Genomic DNA, 19732 nt, shown 5'->3' with positions numbered 1-19732 from the left:
GGTTAGTCTGACATCGGTGGTGGGGAAAATGCTAGAGTCGGTTATCAAAGATGTGATAACAGCACATTTGGAAAGAGGTGAAATCATTGGACAAAGTCAGCATGGATTTGCGAAAGGAAAATCATGTCTGACAAATCTTATAGAATTTTTTGAAGATGTAACTAGTAGAGTGGATAGGGGAGAGCCAGTGGATGTGGTGTATTTAGATTTTCAAAAGGCTTTTGACAAGGTCCCACACAGGAGATTAGTGTGCAAACTTAAAGCACACGGTATTGGGGGTATGGTATTGATGTGGATAGAGAATTGGTTAGCAGACAGGAAGCAAAGAGTGGGAGTAAATGGGACCTTTTCAGAATGGCAGGCAGTGACTAGTGGGGTACCGCAAGGCTCAGTGCTGGGACCCCAGTTGTTTACAATATATATTAATGATTTAGACGAGGGAATTAAATGCAGCATCTCCAAGTTTGCGGATGACACGAAGCTGGGCGGCGGTGTTAGCTGTGAGGAGGATGCTAAGAGGATGCAGGGTGACTTGGATAGGTTAGGTGAGTGGGCAAATTCATGGCAGATGCAATTTAATGTGGATAAATGTGAGGTTATCCACTTTGGTTGCAAGAACAGGAAAACAGATTATTATCTGAACGGTGGCCGATTAGGAAAAGGGGAGATGCAACGAGACCTGGGTGTCATTGTACATCAGTCATTGAAGGTGGGCATGCAGGTACAGCAGGCGGTGAAAAAGGCAAATGGTATGTTGGCATTCATAGCAAAAGGATTTGAGTACAGGAGCAGGGAGGTTCTACTGCAGTTGTACAAGGCCTTGGTGAGACCGCACCTAAAATATTGTGTGCAGTTTTGGTCCCCTAATCTGAGGAAAGACATTCTTGCCATAGAGGGAGTACAGAGAAGGTTCACCAGATTGATTCCTGGGATGGCAGGACTTTCATATGAATAAAGACTGGATTGACTAGGCTTATGCTCACTGGAATTTAGAAGATTGAGGGGGGATCTTATTGAAACATATAAAATTCTAAAGGGATTGGACAGGCTAGATGCAGGAAGATTGTTTCCGATGTTGGGGAAGTCCAGAACGAGGGGTCACAGTTTAAGGATAAAGGGGAAGCCTTTTAGGACCAAGATGAGGAAAAACGTCTTCCCACAGAGAGTGGTGAATCTGTGGAATTCTCTGCCACAGGAAACAGTTGAGGCCGGTTCATTGGCTATATTTAAGAGGAAGTTAGATATGGCCCTTGTGGCTAAAGGGATCAGGGGGTATGGAGAGAAAGCACGTACAGGGTTCTGAGTTGGATGATCAGCCATGATCATACTGAATGGCGGTGCAGGCTTGAAGGGACGAATGGCCTACTCCTGCACCTATTTTCTATGTTTCTATGTTTTCTATCATCTTATACACCTCTATCAGGTCACTTCTCATCCTCCGTTGCTCCAAGGAGAAAAGGCTGAGCTCGCTCAACCTATTCTCATAAGGCATGCTCCCCAATCCAGGCAACATCCTTGTAAATCTACTCTTTCTATGGCTTCCACATCCTTCCTGTAGTGAGGCGACCAGAACTGAGCACAGTACTCCAAATGGGGTCTGACCAGGGTCCTATATAGCTGCAACATTACATCTCGGCTCCTAAATTCAATTCCACGATTGATGAAGGCCAATACACCATGCACCTTCTTAACCACAGAGTTAACCTGTGCAGCTGCTTTGAGCGTCCTATGGTCTCGGACCCCAAGATCCCTCTGATCCTCCAAGAGTCTTACCATTAATACTATATTCTGCCATCATATTTGACCTACCAAAATGAACTACTTCACACTTAGCTGGGTTGAACTCCATCTGCCACTTCTCAGCCCAGTTTTGCATCCTATCAATGTCCCGCTGTAACCTCTGACAGCCCTCTGCACTATCCACAACACCTCCAAACTTTGTGTCATCAGCAAACTTACTAACCCATCCTTCCACTTCCTTATCTAGGTCATTTATAAAAATCACAAAGAGTAAGGGTCCCAGAACAGATCCCTGAGGCATCCCACTGATCACCATTCTCCATGCAGAATTAGATCTATCTACAACCACTCTTTGCCTTCTGTGGGCAAGCCAGTTCTGGATCCACAAAGCAATGTCCCCTTGGATCCCATGCCTCTTTACTTTCTGAATAAGCCTTACATGGTGTACCTTATCAAATGCCTTGCTGAAATCCATATACAGTATATCTACTGTTCTTCCTTCATCAATGTGCTCAATCGTGTCCTCAAAAAATTCAATCTGGCTGAGTTAAGACTCACTGGTCTATAATTTCCTGGGCTATCTCTTCTCCCTTTCTTGAATAAAGGAACAATATCCACAACCCTCCATCCTCCGGAACATCTCCAGTCCCCATTGATGATGCAAAGATCATTGTCAGAGGCTCAGCAATCTCATCCCTTGCCTCCCACAGTATCCTGGGGTACATCTCAGCCGGTCCCAGTGACTTATCCAACTTGATGCTTTTCAAAAGCTCCAACACATCCTCTTTCTTAATATCTATATGCTCAAGCTTTTCAGTCTGCTGCAAGTCATCACTACAATCACTAAGATCCTTTTCCATAGTGAATACTGAAGTAAAGTATTCATTAAGTACCTCTGCTATTTCCTCTGGTTCCATACACACTTTCCCACTGTCACACTTGATAGGTCCTATTCTTACACGTCTTCTTGCTCTTCATGTACTTGTAGAATGCCTTGGGGTTTTCCTTAATGCTGCCCGCCAAGGCCTTCTCATGGCCCCTTCTGGCTCTCCTAATTTCCTTCTTAAGCTCCTTTCTATTAGCCTTATAATATTCTAGATCTCTAACATTACCTAGCTCTCTGAACCTTTTGTAAGCCTTTCTTCTTGACTTGATTTGTACACCACGGTTCCTGTACCCCACTATAAATTCCCTGTCTCATTGGAACGTACCTATACAGAACTCCACACAAATATCCCCTGAATATTTGCCACATTTATTTCATAATTTTTCCTAAAAACATCTGCTTCCAATTTCAGCCTCCTATTTCCTGCCTGATAGCCTCATAATTCCCTTTACTCCAATTAAACACTTTTCTAACTTGTATGTTCCTGTCTCTCTCCAATGCTGTTGTAAAGGAGACAGAATTATGATCACTATCTCCAAAATGCTCTCTCACTGAGAGATCTGACACCTGACCAGGTTCCTTTCCCAATACTAAATCAAGTACAGCCTCTCCTCTTGTAGGCTTATCTACATACTGTGTCAAGAAACCTTCCTGAACACACCTAACAAACTCCACTCCATCTAAACCCCTTGCTCTAGGGAGAGGCCAATCAATATTTGGGAAACTAAAATCTCCCATCACGACAACTCTGTTATTACACCTTTCCAAGATCTGTTTCCCTACCTGCTCCTTGATATCCCTGTTACTATTGGGCAGCCTATAAAAAACACCCAGTAAAGTTATTGACCACTTCTTGTTCCTAACCTCCCCCCGCAGAGACTCCGTAGACAATCCTTCCATGGCATCCACCTTTTCTGCAGCCCTGACACTATCTCTGATCAATAGTGCCACATCCCCACCTCTTTTGTCTCCCTCCCTGTCTTTTCTGAAACATATAAAACCTGGCACTTGAAGTAACTATTCCTGTCCCTGAGTCATCCAAGGCTCTGTAATGGCCACCACATCATATCTCCAAGTACTGATGCATGCTCTAAGCTCATCCGCTTTGTTCACAACACTCTTTGCCTTAAAATAAACACATCTCGAACCTTCGGTCTGAGCGTGTCCCTTCTCTATCACCTGCCTATCCTCCATCTCACACTGTCTACAGTCTTTCTCTATTTGTGAGCCAACCTCCTCTTCCCCAGTCTCTTCTGTTCAGTTCCAACTCCCAACAATTCTAGTTTAAACTCTCCCTGATAGCCTTAGCAAACTACCCTGCCGGTATATTGGTCCCCTTGGGATTCAAGTGCAACCCGTCCTTTTTGTACAGGTCACGCCTGCTCCAAAAGAGGTCCGAATGATCCAGAAATCGGAATCCCTGCCCCCAGCTCCAATCCCTCAGCCATGCATTTGTCCTCCACCTCATTCTATTCCCACTGTTGCATGGCACAGGCAGTAATCCTAAGATAACTGCCTTTGCGGACCTACTTCTCAACTTCCTTCTTAACTCCCTGTAGTCTTTTTTCAGGACCTCTTCCCTTTTCCTACCTATGTCATTGGTACCAGTATGTACCAGGACCTCTGGCTGTGCGCCCTCCCACCGCAAGATATCTTGGACATGATCCGAAACATCCCGGACCCTGGCACCTGGGAGGCAAACTACCATCCGAGTTTCTTTCCTGTGTCCACAGAATCACCTGTCTGACCCACTAACTATAGAGTCCCCTATCACTACTGCCTTCCTCTTCCTTTCCCTACCCTTCTGAGCCACAGGGCCAGACTCTGTGCCAGAGGCACGGCCAGTGTCGCTTCCCCCGGTAGGCTGTTCCCCCCACCCAACAGTACTCAAACAGGAATACTTATCATCAAGAGGTACAGCCACAAAGGTACTCTCTAGTACCTGACTCTTCCCCTTCCCCCTCCTGACTGTGACCCACCTGTCTGACTCACGTGGCCCTGGTGTGACCACCTGCCTATAACTCCTTTCTATCACCTCCTCGCTCTCCCTGACCAGGCGAACGTCATCGAGCTGCAGCTCCAGTTCCCTATTTTGGGCCCTCAGGAGCTGCAGCTCAATACACCTGGTGCAGATATGGCCGTCTGGGAGGCTGGGAAACTTCAGTACCCCCCCACATCTGACACCGAGCACAAAAATCTGGCCTCACACACATACTACCTCCTTTCAGCAATTAACACAGTTAAACCTACCTCGCCATGTCCCATTACTGCCTAAGCCCTTTGAGCCAAAGCCTTGTCACTCTGCTGCCTCTCAATCCACCGCCCGCTGGATACAACGATCTTCTTTTTAAACCTTTCATGCGCTACTGGCTGACGTCACGCGCCTGCGCAGTCTCACCTCTCTTTTACCCCAAGTAGTAAAAAAAATCCCTTCACTCCGAAAAATCAGCCATTCACTCGCAGCCTTCTTGCTCCTAATCAAAAACCGTTGAAAATTCCAGTCATTTTTGTTCTTTTTTGAATTTATGATTATTATCACCCAGTAGAAGAAGAAGAAGAAAGCCCTTAACTCCGAGTGTATTCATCGGGACACCATCGTGATGGCATTTTTTAGCAGGCTTTCTTGTTTTTACGAGGCCGAGTTGCTAGCTCGACGCTCAACCCAGCACGGGTGGAAAGTGTGCAAGGGAGTGGGCTGGATTAGAACTCTGGCACTGATGCAACTACACCACCAGCTGGCATTGTCACCCAGTACTCACTGTTTATGAACCCATGAATTTGCCTGTTTTCTGCCTTTTTTAAACTTGAAGGTTTCTCTTGCAAAGAAAGCACATTGCGCTTCTTTGAAAGTGACTTGAAGTGAAGTCTCACTGCGCTTCAACTGGTAGGTAGTTATCTCTGGTTCATTTTAAATATACCTCTTCGCATATGTTACGTTTTGTAACTCCAAATTATAAAACTAATTAAAAGAAAAACATGAAGTCAGGGTAACGTGTAGGTTTTTATTTTTAGCGAGGAGTGCATTTATGATGCGGCGTAATGACGTATACCATTCACATTCTTTTGCATCTAAACTAGTAATGAATTAGAACCATAGAACATTACAGCACAGAAACAGGCCTTTTGGTCCTTCTTGGCTGTGCTGAACCATTTTTCTGCCGAATCCCACTGACCTGCACCTGGACCATATCCCTCCATACACCTGTCATCCATGTACCTGTCCAAGTTTTTCTTAAATGTTAAAAGTGAGCCCACATTTACCACTTCATCTGGCAGCTCATTCCACACTCCCACTGCTCTCTGTGTGAAGAAGCTCTCCCTAATGTTCTCCTTAAACTTTTCCCCCTTCACCCTTAATCCATGTCCTCTGGTTTTTCTCTCCCCTGGCCTCAGTGGAAGAAGCCTGCTTGCATTCACTGTATCTATACCCATCACAATTTTATATACCTCTTTCAAATCTCCCCTCACTCTTCTACGCTCCAGGGAATAAAGTCTTAACCTATTCAACCTTTCTCTGTAACTCAGTTTCTCAAGTCCCGGCAACATCCTTATAAACCTTCTCTGCACTCTTTCAACCTTATTAATATCCTTCCTGTAATTTGGTGACCAAAACTGCACACAATACTCCAAATTCAGCCTCACCAATGCCTTATACAACCTCACCGTAACAGTCCAACTCTTATATTCAGTACTTTGATTTATAAAGGCCCATGTACCAAAAGCTCTCTTTACTACCCTATCTACCTCTGACGCCACTTGTAGGGAATTTTGTATCTGTATTCCTGGATCCCTCTGTTCTACTGCACTCCTCAGTGCCCTACCATTTACCTTGTATGTTCTACCTTGGTCTTTCCTTCCAAAGTGCAATGCCTTACACTTGTCTGTATTAAACTCCATCTGCCATTTTTCAGCCCATTTTCCAGTTGGGCCAAATCCCTCTGCAAGCTTTGAAAGCCTTCCTCACTGTCCACTACACCTCCAATCTTTGTATCATCAGCAAATTTGCTGATCCAATTTACCAAATTATCATCCAGATCATTGATATAGATGATAAATAAAAATGGACCCAGCATTGATCCCTGTGGCACACCACTAGTCACAGGCCTCCACTCAGAAAAGCAATCCTCCACTACCACTCTCTGACTTCTCCCATTGAGCCAATGTCTAATCCAATTTACTACCTCACCATGTATACCTAGCGACTGAATCTGCCTAACTAACCTCCCATGCGGGACCTTGTCAAAGGCCTTACTGAAGTCCATGTAGACAACATCCACTGCCTTCCCTTCATCTACTTTCCTTGTAACCTCCTCAAAAAACTCTAATAGATTTGTTAAACATAAGCTACCATGCACAAAGCCGTGTTGACTCCCTAATAAGACCCTGTCTATCTAAGTACTTGTAGATCCTATCTCTTAGTACTCCTTCCAATAATTTACCTACTATCGATGTCAAACTTACCGGCTTATTATTTCCCAGATTACTTTTAGAGCCTTTTTTAAACAACGTAACAACATGAGCTATCCTCCAATCCTCTAGCACCTCACCTGTAGATACCGACATTTAAACTATATCTGCCAGGGCCCCTGCAATTTCAACACTAGTCTCCTTCAAGGTCCGAGGGAATACCCTGTCAGGTCCTAGGGATTTATCTACTCTGATTTGCCTCAAGATAGCAAGCGCCTCCTCCTCTTCAATCTGTATAAGTTCCATGACCTTACTACCTCTTTGCCTTATTTCCATAGACTCCATGCCAGTTTCCTTAGTAAACACAGATGCAAAAAACCCATTTAAGATCTCCCCCATTTCTTTTGATTCCATACATAGCCAACCACTCTGAGTTTCAAGAGGACCAACTTTATCACTTACTATCCTTTTGCTCCTTCTATACCTGTAGAACCTGTAGATTATCTTTCACCTTGACTGCCAAAGCAACCTCATGTCTTCTTTTAGCCCTCCTGATTTCTTTCTAAAAAAAGTTTTTTTTGCACTTTTTATACTCAAGTATCTTATTTGCTCCCTGTTTCCTATACATGTCATACATCTCTCTCTTCTTCTTTATCAGAGTTCCAATATCCCTAAAGAACCAAGGTTCCATATCCTTATTCAGTTTGCCTTTAATTCTGACAGGAACATACAATCTCTGCATTCTCAAAATTTACTTTTGAAGGCCTCCCACTGACCAACGACATCCTTGCCAGAGAACAACCTGTCCCAATCTATGCTTTTTAGATCCTTCCTAATTTCTTCAAAATTGGCCTTTTACCAGTTTAGAACCTCAACCCGTGGACCAGATCTATCTTTATCCATGATCAAGTTGAAACTAATGGTGTTATGATCACTGGAACCAAAGTGTTCCCCTACACACACTTCCATCACCTGTCCTAACTCGTTTCCTGATTGGAGATCTAATACTGCATCCTCTTTAGTCGGTACCTCTATATATTGATTTTGAAAACTTCCCTGAACACATTTTACAAACTCTAACCTGTCTAGACCTTTAATAGTATGGGAGTCCCAATCAATACGTGGGAAATTAAAATCCCCTATTATCACAACTTTATGTTTCCTGCAGTTGTCTGCTATCTCTCTGAAGATTTGCTCCTCCAATTCTTGCTGACTATTGGGTGGTCTATAATACAACCCATTAATGTGGTCATACCTTTCCTGTTTCTCAGCTCCACCCATATGGCCTCAGTAGACAAGCCCTCTAATCTGTCCTGCCTGAGCACTGCTGTAACATTTTCTCTGACTAGCAATGCCACCCCCCCACCCTTCATCCCTCTGCGTCTATCACGTCTGAAACATCGGAACCTCGGAACATTAAGCTGCCAGTCCTGCCCCTTCTGTAGCTAAGTTTTAAATTATTTAAACATCAAAGAATGCTAAATCAAAAAATATATTTACAATATTACTGAAATATTAAATAGATAACACTGTACTGAACTGTTCTATTTTCCATGAATTTGCTGCAAAACTGTTCCCATAGTTTTGTTTTGAAACCCTCCAGACAAATGATTTAACAATTTCAGACCTTGTAGGCTGGTCTGTCAGAGAAACCATCAGTGCTAATTGGTTTGTATTAAAATCAGTGAAGTGCTGACTCACTCTTGGCCTGAAGCAGTATTGTGTGTGCAGCAAGCTGCATTAACACAATTATTACTCAGCAGCCTGCGGCACTCGATGACTCAGGCTCAGAGGCAGAGAAACATCGGCAGAAAGCAGCTAACAAGCTGTGAGGAACTGACAGGAGTGGAGCGCTCATTCTGATCTTCGTGTGGTGCTGCATGGTTAATGATTTCAGATAGAAGAGGGTGCATCGTTGTGCATCAGTTGTGCTACTTCTTCAGCCCCTCTGCAGCTCAGCTCCAGTTGTCTCCACCAAGGGTGAGTTGCTGCTGTAAAGATCTGGGGAGAGATGCAGGGGAATATCCTATCTGTGTTTATTGCAGGTGGATTTGAATAGAGTGGAAAGAAGGTAGAAAATTTCACTTCAGAGGCATCTATTCTTGTCTGACGACTGTCTGCCAATGAGGCAGTAGGCCTTAGAACAGGAAACAGAAGGTAGAACATGAAATAAGCCTTTCCTCCACTCCAGCTTTTCCATGGTATTGATTTACATGAGACTTGAATTTCCTGTTACGTCTCGGTTTCTTTGCTGTGCTAATCACAGCAGCAGCCCCATGACCAATTAGTGAAAAGGTTCAGCCACGCTCATGTCCACAGGTCCTGGTTGGAAATTGCATCTCTGAGGGTCAGGTCAGCTGGCCTGTGATGCCCAGTGTGCTGATTATTTGGGTTAATGGTGGACAACAGTCATGGGCAGCTCTTACCCACATATGGAGTGAGCTGCCAAAGATGCTTCACGTTGTTTAAAAGGTATTTAAACAGGTACATGGATAGGAAAGGTTTAGGGGGATAGGGGTAAATTGCAGACAAAAGAGCCTTATTCAGAACACATCTTGCACAGAAAATTCCATCCCAAAATATTGAGAAACAGAAATTTCACTTTCTTCCTTCCTGATGCAGGATATCAACTGATCCAGAAGATTAGGGTGCATGGGATCCATGATAACTTGGTGGTTTGGACTGAGAAAAAGACAGATAAATGGCAGGAGAATTTTATTCTGGCTGGAGATATGTGACTAATGTGTATCAGTGCTGGGTCAACTGTTTTTTTGTAATATATAAATGACTTGGATGAAAGTGTAGAAAAGTGTTTTATAAGTTTGCAGATGACTCAAACATTGGTGGAGTTGTGAACAGTATAGAGTGCTATCAAAGGATACAGCAGGGTAGAAGATCAGTCACTGATATGGGTGGAGAAATGGCAGATGGAATTTAATCCAGACAGGTGTGAGGTCAAAAGTAGGGGGAAAAAAGTTGTTTATAGTCATCTGCACAAGTATATGTGTGAAGATGCAATGGAAAACTTATTTGCAACATCATCATAGGCAGATAGTAGCATATAAAATGAGCTTTGAGCAGTGACCAAACTGAAGATCAGAAGGAGGGGATTTCACTCAGGTCCATCACCCGAGTAGAAAAGCCAGCAGTGGGTTGCTATAGCAAAAAAGCTTTGACCAACGATCAATTGGCCTTTAGGATTGATTAGCAAGAGCAAATTAAAGGAAGGCAGGGCAAGTGCAGCGGCCAACATTGCAGCAGCCGTTGTCTGCATTGGTGGAGTCAGAGTGGTGATCTTGAGGCTTTAGCTCTCTGAGGCTTCAACAAAGAGAAGCTTTAGTCAGAGGAATTAAAGGAAAGAAAAGCACGAAGTTAAGTTTCTTTTTCCTTTCCCCTCGTTATATCTGCTCAGCTAGGACAATAGAGGTGCTAGGCAGGATAGTGAAATGCTCTTCTTGCGGGATGTGGGAAGGCAGGGAGACTTCCAGTATCCTTGACGACTGCAACTGCAAAAGTGCATCCAGCTGCAGCTTCTAACAATTCGTGTTAAGGAGCTGGAGCTGGAACTGGATGAATTCTGGATCATTCGGGAGGCTGAAGGGGTGATAAATGGGATATATAGAGAGGTGGGTACAACCAAGGTGCAGGACACAGGAGACTGGGTGACAGGAAGGGGTGAAGGATTAAGGAGCCAGTGCAGAGTACCCCTGTGGCCGACCCCTCAACAACAGCTATATTACTTCGGATACTGTTGTGGGGGATGACCGAACAGAGGAAAGTCACAGTGGTCTGATCTCTGGCACTGTGTCTGACTCTGTGACACAGAAGGGAAGGGAGGAGAAGAGGTGTGCTGTAGTGATTGGGGATTTGTTAGGGGAACAGACAAGAGGTTCTGTGGGCCAGGGTTGAGGATATCTCGTATCAACTCCTCAATATTCTTATGTGGGAATGTGAATAGCCTAAAGCCATGGTCCATGTAGATACCAAAGATATGGGTAGGACAACTGTTGAGATTATGCATAGGGAGTTCAGCAAATTAGGTGGTAAGTTAAAGGGGAGGACCTCTAGAGTTGTGATCTCAGGATTGCTACGTATGTCACATGCTAGTGAGGCCAGAACTAGGAAGATTATACAGTTTAAAACATGGTTAAGGAGTTGGTGTAGGAGGGAGGGCATCAGATTTTTGGATCATTGGGCTCAATTCCAGGGAAGGTGAGACCTGTACAAAAGGGATGGTTTGTACCTGAACTAGAGGGGGATTAATATTCCAGCAGGAAGGTTTGTTAATGCTGCACGGTGGGGTTTAAACTAGAGTTGTAGGGCAATGGGAACCAGAGTGCCAGAACAGTTAGGGGAGAGGTTATGGAGACAGATATTGGTAAGACCTCAGACATAGTTAGGAATCAAAAAATTGAGCATGGTGTACGGAATAAGGTAGATGAAACAGATTTGTAGTTATGATGTTGTAGGCATCACTGAATCATGACTGAAATATGATTATAGCTGGGAGCTTAATATCCAATAATACACAGTGTATCAAAAGGATAGGCAGGAAGGCTGAGGGGGCGGCATTGCTCTGTTGGTAAAAGATGAAATCAAATCATTAGAAAGAGGTCATATAGCATCAGATGGTGTTGAATCATTGTGAATAGAGCTCAGGAACTGCAAGGGTTAAAAGACACTGATGTGAGTTGTATACAGACCCCCAAAGAGTAGTAAACTTGTGGTCTACAAGTTAGATAGAAAATGCATACCAAAAGAGCAATATTATAGTAGTCATAGAGTATTTCAATATGTAAGTTAATTGGGAAAATCAGGTTGGTGCTGGATTCCAAGAGAGGGAGTTTCTAGAGTGCTTATGAGATGACATTTTAGAGCAGCTTGTGATTGAGCCCACCAGGGGAACAGCTATTCTGGAGTGTGTGTTATGCAATGAACAGGAATTGATTAGCGAGATAAAAATAAAAGAACCCTTTAGAGAACATGATGATATTAGGATAAAATTCACCATGAAATTTGAGAAGGAGAAGCTAAGTCAGATGAATCAGTAAAACAGTGGAGTAAAGGGAATTACAGAGGCATTGAGAGAGGAGTTGGCCAGAATTGATTGGAAAAGAACATTGGCAGTGATGATGGCAGAGCAGCAATGGTTGGAATTTTTGGATGCAATTCGGAAGGCACAGGATATATACATCTCGAAGAGGAAGAATTATATTAAAGGCAAGATGCCACAACTATGGCTACCAAGAGAAGGAAGCAGGTAGTTTTGAGGAAGTAGAGAGGCTACAGAATGATTTAGATTAAGAGACTGGGCAAAGAAATGGTAGGTGGAATACAGTGTTGGGAAGTGTATGGTAGAAGAAATGAAAGAGTTGACTATTTTCTAAATGGAGAGAAAATACAAAAAACTGAGGTGCATTCGAGCAAGGGAGGAGGTTGAATTCCAATGACCCAATTAGTGACAGGAGCGGGCCACAGTGATAAGGTTTCTTGCAGGTCAGTGACATTTGTTTAAAAGGAGAGCTTTGCGGGCATTCAGGCCCAATTAGCTTTGGGTGTTCAGGCCCAATTAGCAGCAAGAGCAGGTCACTGCAATGAGGTTTCTCGCAAGTCGGTGATGCTTGTTTAAAAGGAGAGCTTTGCAGACTTTCAGGCTCATTCCAGTGGCCCAATCAGTGGAAGGAGCAGGCCATAGCAATGTTTCTTGCAGGTTGGCTTTGCTTTTTTAAAAGTACAGAAGGGACAAGTGGGGCGGCCATTGGTGGGAGTAGGCCAGTGGCAGGTGAAGGAGTGTCAGGTTTCAGCTCGAAAGAGATGTTGGCTCTGGTAATTTCTATTAAGGTTCCTTTTTTTTCGCTTACTGTACCTAGTGTAGCAAATGGCCATTATGTGTTCTTCATGTAGGATGTTGGGGTCCTGGGAGACTCAGAGTCTCCTAGGGAACTACATCTATGTGAAGTCCATCCAGCTGAAGCTCCTTGAAGACTGTGTTAGGGATCTGGAGCAGCAGCTGGATGACTTTTGGCTTGTACGGGAGAATGAGGAGGTAATTAATCAGAGTTAGGGAAGCAGATGCCCCTAAGTTGCAGGAGACAAGTAGCTGGGTGACTGTCAGGAGAAATGGAAAAGTGAATAGGCAGTGAGTGCAAATCACTTCTGTAGCCATTCCCCTCAATAATAAGTACCGGTATATCGTTTTGAATACTGTTGAGGGGGATAACCTCCCAAAGGGAATGCCATGGAGACCAGGTTACTGGCACTGAGCATGGGTCCGTGGTGCAGAAGGGAAAGAGGGAGAAGAGGGGAGTGGTAGTGATAGCAAACTCAATAGGGGAACAGACAGGAGATTCTGTGGACATGAACAGGACACACAAATGGTATGTTGCTTCCCAGGTGCCAGGATCACGGGTGTCTTGGGTTGTGTTCACAGCATTTTGGAGGGGGAGGGAGAGCAGTCAGATGCACTGGTACACATTGGTACCAATAACATAGGAAGGAAAAGCAAAGAGGTCCTGAAAAGAGAATTTAGAGAGCTAGACGTCCAGAGTATTAAATTCTGGATTGCTGTCTGTGTCATGCACCAGTGAGGGTAGAAAAAGGATGATTTAGATGATTAATGTGTCAAGTCAAGTCAAGTCACTTTTTATTGTCATTTCAACCATAACTGCTGGTACAGTACACAGTAAAAACGAGATGACGTTTTTCAGGACCATGGTGCTACATGAGACAATACAAAAACTACACTGAACTACGTAAAAACAACACAGAAAAAAACTACACTAGACTACAGACCTACCCAGGACTGCATAAAGTGCACAAAACAGTGCAGGCATTACAATAAATAATAAACAAGACAATAGGCACAGTAGAGGGCAGTAGATTGGTGTCAGTTCAGATTCTGGGTATTACGCAAGACTACTGTTGTATTTTTGTGCCACTTTTTAAGCAATGAAATCAGATATGTTGTAACATGTTTCCAAGTTGTATTGGGCCTTTCTATAGACTACTTTGGGGCTGTTAAGGAAAAGTAAATGTCAGAATGTTATAGAGGAAGGTGAGAATATGAAGTTGGAGTAAAATAGCCATGAACCCTCTGAACTTCAATGGGTTGAGTAGTTTAATACTAATGGTAGTGAGTTACCATCAACACCACATTTTCCTGTCAACACCCGGAGAAGACCCATCAACTCAAAAGAGTAGCAGGGTAGCATAGTAATTAGCGTGACTCGATATGGCACCAGCAATCAGTAGGTTGGGGTTCCATACATGCCACTGTCCATAAGGAGTTTGTACATTCACTCCATGACTGTGTGAGTTTCCTCCCATGTTCCAGAGATGTGCAGATTAGGGATAGTAAGTTGTGAGCATGCTAGGTTCGTATCAGAAGTGTGGCTGAGAAGTTGGTGCATGGGTCAGGGCTTCAGGTTCTTGGACCATTTGGATCTCTTCTGGGGGAAATATGACTTGTACAAAAGTGACAGGTTGTACATGAACCTGAGGGGGGACCAATATTCTTGCGGGCAGGATGGTTAGAGCTGTAGGGGGGGGGGTTAAACTAATCTGGCAGGAGGGTGGGAACTGGAGTGAAGGGACTCCGGATCCATCGGATGGTTAAAAAAAGCAAAGATAGTGTTCAGTCAGACTGTCAGGAAGGGCAGGCAGATGATAGGACAAAATTACAGCCAGCAGGATGAGTATCAGTGCATTAAGGATGCAGAATCAAAAGGGGTAACAAATACAGTATCAAAGTGTTATATCTCAATGCACAGAGTATAAGAAATAAGGTGGCTGATCTTGTTGCTCTATTACAGATTGTCAGGTATGATATTGTGGCCTTCACTGAATCATGGCTGAAGGATGATTGTAGTTGGGAGCTGAATGCCCAAGGTTACACATTATATCAGAGGGATAGGAAGGTAGGCAGAGGGGGTGGTGTGACTCTGCCAGTAAAGAATGGCATCAAATCAGTAGAAGGATGTGACATAGGACCGGAAGATGTTGAATCCTTATGGGTTGAGTTAAGAAACTCCAAGGGTAAAAGGACCCTGATGACAGTTATATACAGGCCTCTCAACAGTAGCTGGACTATAGATTACAATGGGAAATAGAAAAGCGGTGTCAGAAGGGAAATGTTATGATAGTTATGGGAGATTTTAACATGCAGGTTGATTGGGAAAATCAGGCTGGTAATGGATCTCCAGATCAGGGTCAGCTATACAGGATTGGGTGTTATGTAATGAACCGGAGGTGATTAGGGAGCTTAAGGTCAATGAACCCTTAAGAGGCAGTGATCACAATATGACTGAGCTTGACTTGAAATTTGATAGTGAGAAAATAAGTTCTGACGTTGCAGGATTTCAGTGGAGTAAAGGAAATTACAGTGGTATGAGAGAGGAGTTAGCCAATGTAAATTGGAAGGAGATACTGGCAGGGATGACAGCAGAGCAGCAATTCATGAGTTTCGGGGAAAAATGTTGAAGGTGCAGGAAGGATAGTTACAGTGGCATGCAAAAGTTTGGGCACCGCTGGTCAAAGTTTCTGTTACTGTGAATAGCTAAGCGAGTAAAAGATGATCTAATTTCCAAAAGGCATATAGTTATAGATGACACATTTCTTTAATATTTTAAGCAAGATTACTTCTTTATTTCCATCTTTTACAGTTTCAAAATAACAAAAAAGGAAAAGGCCCCGAAGCAAAAGTTTGGGCACCCTGCATGGTCAGTACTTAGTAACACCCCCTTTGGCAAGTACACAGCTTGTAAAGGCTTTCTGTTGCCAGCTAAGAGTCTTTCAATTCTTGTTTGGGGAATTTTCGCCCATTCTTCCTTGCAAAAGGCTTCTAGTTCTGTGAGATTCTTGGGCCATCTTGCATGCACTGCTCTTTTGAGGTCTATCCACAGATTTTCGATGATGTTTAAGTTGGGGGGCTGTGAGAGCCATGGCAAAACCTTCAGCTTGCACCTCTTGAGGAAGTCCATTGTGGATTTTGAGGTGTGTTTAGGATCACTATCCTGTTGTAGAAGCCATCCTCTTTTTTTTATGTAATTTATTTTTTATTGAAGTTCATCATCAAAACAAACATTTCCTTAAGATGTATTTCAGATATTGTACATATATATCATATACTCATATATGCCACAAATCTCCACATAATATTTATCTGAGGTATATACTTATAGAAAAGAGAGGAAAACAAGCGAAAGGAGAAAACTATGTACAAGTAGGGAGTGATCTTTTTTTTTAACAACATATTCATTGATTTATGAAGATAAAATCAGGCCTATGAGGTGTTATGTAGTTAAACCATTTTTCCCAGTATGAATCAAATTGTTGCAACTTATGATTAACAGATGCTGTTATCTTCTATATTATGTAAATGTCCATTGTAATTTCCATCCGTGCATTTAAGGTTGGGCTCTCCTGTGATAACCATTTCCTAGTAAGAGTCTTTTTTACCAGCCACTGACAGTATATTCACTAAATATTTATCTCTTTTCAACCATTCTTGAGGTATATACCCAAAACATATGGTCTTACTTTCTAAGGGTATTTCACATTTAAAGATGTTTTGTAGGGCATTGTGTATCCCACTCCAATAGTCTTTGATAACGGGGCATTCCCAGAAAATATGATAATGGTTTGCATTTTGATTTCCACAATTTCTGCAGCAAACAGGGAGGTTACTACCATAATGGGATTTCTGAGAGGGTGTAATAAAATATCAAGTTTTTCCATCCGAACTCCCTCCATTTCTGTGAACTGGTATACTTCCATAGATACCTCCATATTATTGTCCATTCTTCCTCAGATATAATTATCCCTCCTTCCTTCTCCCATTTTGTTTTAATGTGTCAAGTCGAATGTGTTTTAAGATTTGACAAACCCTTATACATGCTTGAAATGATTCTACTACCATTATCTGAATTAAATGCTTTTCTAAATAGCTCTATCAAATATGTACTTGCTTTGGTTACATTTTTAACCATCCGATTAACATATTGTCACGTCTGTAAATACTGATAAAAGTCTTATTTTTCTAATAAGTGTTTCTCTTTAAGCATTTCAAAACTGAACAGTGTTCCTTCTTTCATTATGTTGCAAAGAACTGTTATTCCTTTAGCTGTCCAGTCCTTAAATCTAGCATCCAATTTATTTGGTGTAAAATCTGAGTCATATGCACACCGTTTAAGAATTGTAATATCTCCCTCTAGATTATATTCTTTTATAGTAGTTTTCCATATTTTAAGAGTCAATTTCACCCCATGGGTTATCAATAGAATTTATGTACCTTTGCAGGTTGTTATCAGCCTGAATTGCCTGTATGGGGATGGGAAGTACCCGCTCCTCAATGTTTTTCCATTGAGCGTCATATGATGGGTTTCACCAGCATATCACAGCTCTCAACTGTGCTGCAAAATAATAATCTCTAAGAGAAGGTAGGCCCCATCCCCCCCTTTCCTTGGCTAATTGCAAAGTTTTGAGACGAACTCTAGGCCTTTTACCCTGCCAAATATACCTTGATAACATTTTGTTCCATTCATTGAATTGACTTTGATTAATCTCTATTGGTAGGGTCTGAAAGAGATATAACAGTATATTCATTTTAATAGACTCAATCCTTGAACTGAGACTGAAAAAAGAATCAGGTTCTATCTTGCCATATCTTCCTTAATTTTTTTATATAAAGGCTGATAATTACATTCTGATAATTTTGCCAACTCTTTTGGCATAATGATGCCCAAATATTTGAAAGACTCTGTGTGCCATGCCCAGGGATAACTACTTTCAATTTCTCCTGGTGGGCTATAGTAATATGAAAGTAATTGGGTTTTATCTATGTTGATCTTGTATCCTGATAATTGACCATATTGTTCAAAGGATTGCATCAATTTAGGTAAAGAGTATGTTGGTTGCCCTAGATAGATCAAAATGTCATCCACTTAACAAACCAATTTATGCTCTGTCCCTTTAATAGTAATTCCCCTGATAGCTTAATTTTGTCTGATGTATTGAGCTAATGGTTCCAGAAATAATGCAAAGAGTAGTGGTGAACATGCACAACCCTGCCTCGTGCCCCTTTCTAGGGTAAGACAATTAGATAAATATCCATTGATTTTAATCCTAGCAGTAGGGTTGTCATATAGTGCCTGTATAGTTTTAATATTTGTGTCATGGAAACCAAATTTATGTAAAACTGTGTAAAGAAAATTCCAATTATCTGAATGAAATGCCTTTTCAGCATCCACGCTTCTCACTATTGCTTCGATTTTATTTTTTTGTATATGATCCATAATGTGACGTGTCCTTCGTATGTTGTCTTGTGTTTGCGTTGTTGTAGAAAACCTGTCTAATTGTTATGTATCAGTATGGGTAGAAACTCTTCTAATTGTTTGGCCACGATGGAGGTAAATAATCTATAATCTACATTAGGAACGGATATTGGTCGAAATGACCCACGTTCCATTTTATCCTTGCCTTCTTTCGGTATAGCTGAGATTATCGCTTCCTTCCAGCTGGGTGGCATCTGTGCCTTTTTTAGAGCCCAGTTCAGTGTGGGGAGTAAGACAGGAATTAACTCATTTTTAAATTCTTTGTACCGCTCTGCTGAAAACCCATCTGATCCTAGTGACTTGCTTAATGTAAGCCTACTAATTGCAGATTTTAGTTCAACTTCAGTTATGTCAGCTCATCATTCTGTTTTGTTCTTCACTTAAAGTGGGTAACTCTAGGGAATTCAGTAAGGTGTCAATTTGGGTTATGTTTCCCCCTGGAACTTTGGAATATAGAGTTTTGTAAAACACTTCAAAAGCTTCTTGAATTTCACTTAACTTATTTTTTTATCATTTTTGTTCTTGGATTCCTAATTCTACATATTGTATTTTCTGCTTTTTTTTTCAGTTTCCACGCCAGTATTTTCATAGACTTAGATCCACTATCATAATGTCTCTGTTTCAGAAACATTAAATTTTACCTGATTTCCTGCGTAGCCAAACTGTTAATTTCATTCCTAATTTTTAAAATTTCCTCTAATGTATCCTGGGCCAAATTCAATTTGTGTTTTTCTTCTAGTTCCTTCAGCCTATTTTGTAATTCCTCTAATGTTTTATTCCTTATATGAAAATATTGCTATAATTTTCCCTTTTAAAACAGCCTTCAAAGTATCCCATAGAATGGGAGGTGAAACCTCTTCATTATCATTGAATTCTAAGTAAAGACCAATTTCTTTTTTAATTTGTTCCTTAAAGTAGGTATCATTGAGTAGACTTGAATTTAGTTTCCAAATAGTATTCTTCGGTTGTAGGTCAAAATCAATAGATAAATTTCTAGCTATATGGTAACCTACATCTATGTTCTATGAATTGGAACAATAGAACAATACAGCACAGCACAGACCATTCGGCCCACAATGTTGTGCCGACCCTTAAACCCTGCCTCCCACATAACCCTCCACCTTAAATTCCTCCATATACCCGTCTAGTAGTCTCTTAAACTTCACTAGTGTATCTGCCTCCACCACCGACTCAGGCAGTGCATTCCACGCACCAACCACTCTCTGAGTAAAAAACCTTCCTCTAATATCCCCCTTGAACTTTCCTCCCCTTACCTTAAAGCCATGTCCTCTTGTATTGAGCAGTGGTGCCCTGGGGAAGAGGCGCTGGCTGTCCAGTCTATCTGTTCCTCTTAATATCTTGTATACCT

At 42.1% G+C, this 19732-nt stretch overlaps 1 protein-coding gene across 9 annotated transcripts in view; it reads left to right on the top strand.

Annotated features, from left to right (window-relative positions):
- Positions 1–19732, top strand: part of tmem63c (transmembrane protein 63C) — a 616893-nt gene that overhangs the window by 41489 nt on the left and 555672 nt on the right. The window contains exons 1-2 of one of the 9 annotated variants that reach the window (XM_073039114.1): positions 8964–9013; positions 15694–15750. The exons of 6 other annotated variants lie outside the window; for them this stretch is intronic. Coding sequence is in view for 1 of the 3 variants with exons in the window: in XM_073039116.1 (XP_072895217.1) it covers positions 8921–9013 (93 nt within the window). In the remaining 2 variants the exon portion in view is untranslated. Of the gene's footprint in view, positions 1–8805; positions 9014–15693; positions 15751–19732 lie in introns of those variants that run through there. 2 more of the 9 variants (XM_073039116.1, XM_073039113.1) reach the window with 2 other exon arrangements.

The sequence above is a fragment of the Hemitrygon akajei genome, chromosome 3 (assembly GCF_048418815.1).
Source record: "Hemitrygon akajei chromosome 3, sHemAka1.3, whole genome shotgun sequence".
Lineage (NCBI taxonomy): Eukaryota > Metazoa > Chordata > Chondrichthyes > Myliobatiformes > Dasyatidae > Hemitrygon > Hemitrygon akajei.
This window is presented reverse-complemented; position numbering and strand designations above follow the sequence as displayed.